The following is a 2,040-nucleotide window of genomic DNA, read 5'->3' as shown; positions in this document are numbered from 1 at the left end:
TCTAGGGTAGCCGGGGCTACATAGCGAGATTTTTTTTTTAAATTCAGAATATTATTCTTCTATCTTCCATTAATATTGGAAATCTCATATGTAAAGAAGGAAAGGAAAATAAAATATTTTGGTTTGGTTTTCCATTCATATGTATATATGGCATATGTGCATGTGAGTATGCAAGTATGTAAGCAAGAGGTAGACGTTGAGTCATATCATCCTTGGTTGCTCTCCTCCACATTACATATTTAGGCAGGGTCTTTCACTCGAACCCAGAGCACACCAGTTTGGTTAGTCTAGATAGCCAGTTTGTGTCTGTCTCTGCCTCCACAGTGCTAGGATTACAGCCAGCATTTATGTGGTTGCTGGATCCTACCCTTGTAAGTTTTTTACCCACTGAGCTGCCTCTCTAGTCCTAAAAATAAAGCCTTGTTTCCCTGTCCATCCTGTACTGTTCTTTTACATTTCCCACCCTCAGAAGTCATGAACAACTAACATACTTTCTACTATTTCTTCTCCAGCTATACTGGAGAATAGGAAATAAAAATTCATTTCAAAGAGAAAAAAGCCTAAACCTAAATATTGCTCCTAAGTTAACCACCAGTATTTTCTTTCCTGTTCAAAGGCGGTGTTTTAGCAGCTAATTGGTTATTTCAGACTGTCTTACTATCGTTCCATACCTGTGGTCACAGCGTCAAACACTGGGCGGTGGGGAGGTAGCGTAACTTGTGCTGGAAACACAACTGCTCAGAGAGATTGTGACACTTTTTAATCTTCTTCACCCCAGCCTCCAGTCTTCACCAGTTTCCAAGACTATGTTACTGGACTGCAGACTTTAATTTCCAATGTTGTGGATCATATTAAAGGACTTGAAGCAAATCTAATTGCACTTAAACTTGAGGAACTCACATTAGAAGATACTTCTATCTCTTCGGTAAGAGATGATAGGCAAGCAGCATGCTTTCTGTACATTTTGAAACGTTATCAGGAGGACTAGTTAATGTTCATTCAGTTTCTCATTCTCTCTTTGTAAGATAGAACAACAAGGTACTTTGGATGTCGCTTTTTTGTGGTGGTGGTTTTTAAAGTTACATTGTTGAGAAATTACATTAAGGTGATAGGTATTTTCTCCTCTTCAGTCCCTCAACCCATCTTTTTGTGGCTGTTCTTTTCCTAAGAGGACTAATACTGAGGGGTGGAGATGTGTCTTAGTTGGTAGAGAGCACTTGCCTAGTATTCAGGGAGGCTGGGCATGGTGATGCACATATGTTCTCCTGGCACTCAGGACTCTGGAGCAGGAGGATTACTATAGTCCAGTATTATCTACAGTGCATTCCAGGCGAGTAAAGGTTAAGACTCTGTCAAGGGGAGTAAGGATGTCTCACAAAATCCTAGAATCCTTCACATTGAAATGGAATTTGGAAAGTCTTATGGAGACATTTGAATATTAGCATTTTTTTACTAAGTAGGGAGAGAGCTAGGAGACAAGCTTTGGGAAGGGGTGGTATGGCACAATGGGCTGCTAATTCACTTGCCTCCAAATAAGGAACAGTGTTGTGGAATCCCCCTTTTCCTTTTCCTCTTGTAGCTGAGCCTGGTCACAGAGAGTGATCACAGGCTAGACACTGCCCCTCACTGTATAGTACTCTGAGGAAGTTTCTCTTTACCTAAATAGAGAGGAACACCTGCCTGATGGGATGGAGCACAGCAGTAGTTGGCCAGTTATGGCTTGCTTTAACTAGTCAAGATCTGCAGAGTTTACTGGGCTAGTCTGCATGGACACCAGCGTGTGTCTATCTGGTTTTCCCTTTGTAGAGCACAGCCTTTGTGTACTGTCCTGCTCCAGCATTCCTAGTGTGAGGGTCATAGGGATGAAATGCCATGCCTGGGATGGTCTTCATCTTTTAGTGTTTTATTTGTTTGTTTAGCTTTTAAAAATATATCTCCATTGGACTGGAGAGATGGCTCAGTGGTTAAGAGCATTGCCTGCTCTTCCAAAGGTCCTGAGTTCAATTCCCGGCAACCACATGGTGGCTCACAACCACCTGT

At 41.8% G+C, this 2,040-nt stretch overlaps 1 protein-coding gene across 2 annotated transcripts in view; it reads left to right on the top strand.

The window, feature by feature from the left end:
- The window catches only part of Naa25 (N(alpha)-acetyltransferase 25, NatB auxiliary subunit), a 55,772-nt gene that overhangs the window by 49,751 nt on the left and 3,981 nt on the right, over positions 1-2,040 (top strand). For both annotated transcript variants that reach the window (XM_005344480.2, XM_026785031.1), the window contains exon 23: positions 779-925. In XM_005344480.2, coding sequence (XP_005344537.1) covers positions 779-925 — 147 coding nt within the window. The remainder of the gene's footprint in view (positions 1-778; positions 926-2,040) is intronic.

The sequence above is a fragment of the Microtus ochrogaster genome, chromosome 2 (assembly GCF_000317375.1).
Source record: "Microtus ochrogaster isolate Prairie Vole_2 chromosome 2, MicOch1.0, whole genome shotgun sequence".
Classification (NCBI taxonomy): Eukaryota; Metazoa; Chordata; class Mammalia; order Rodentia; family Cricetidae; genus Microtus; species Microtus ochrogaster.
This window is presented reverse-complemented; position numbering and strand designations above follow the sequence as displayed.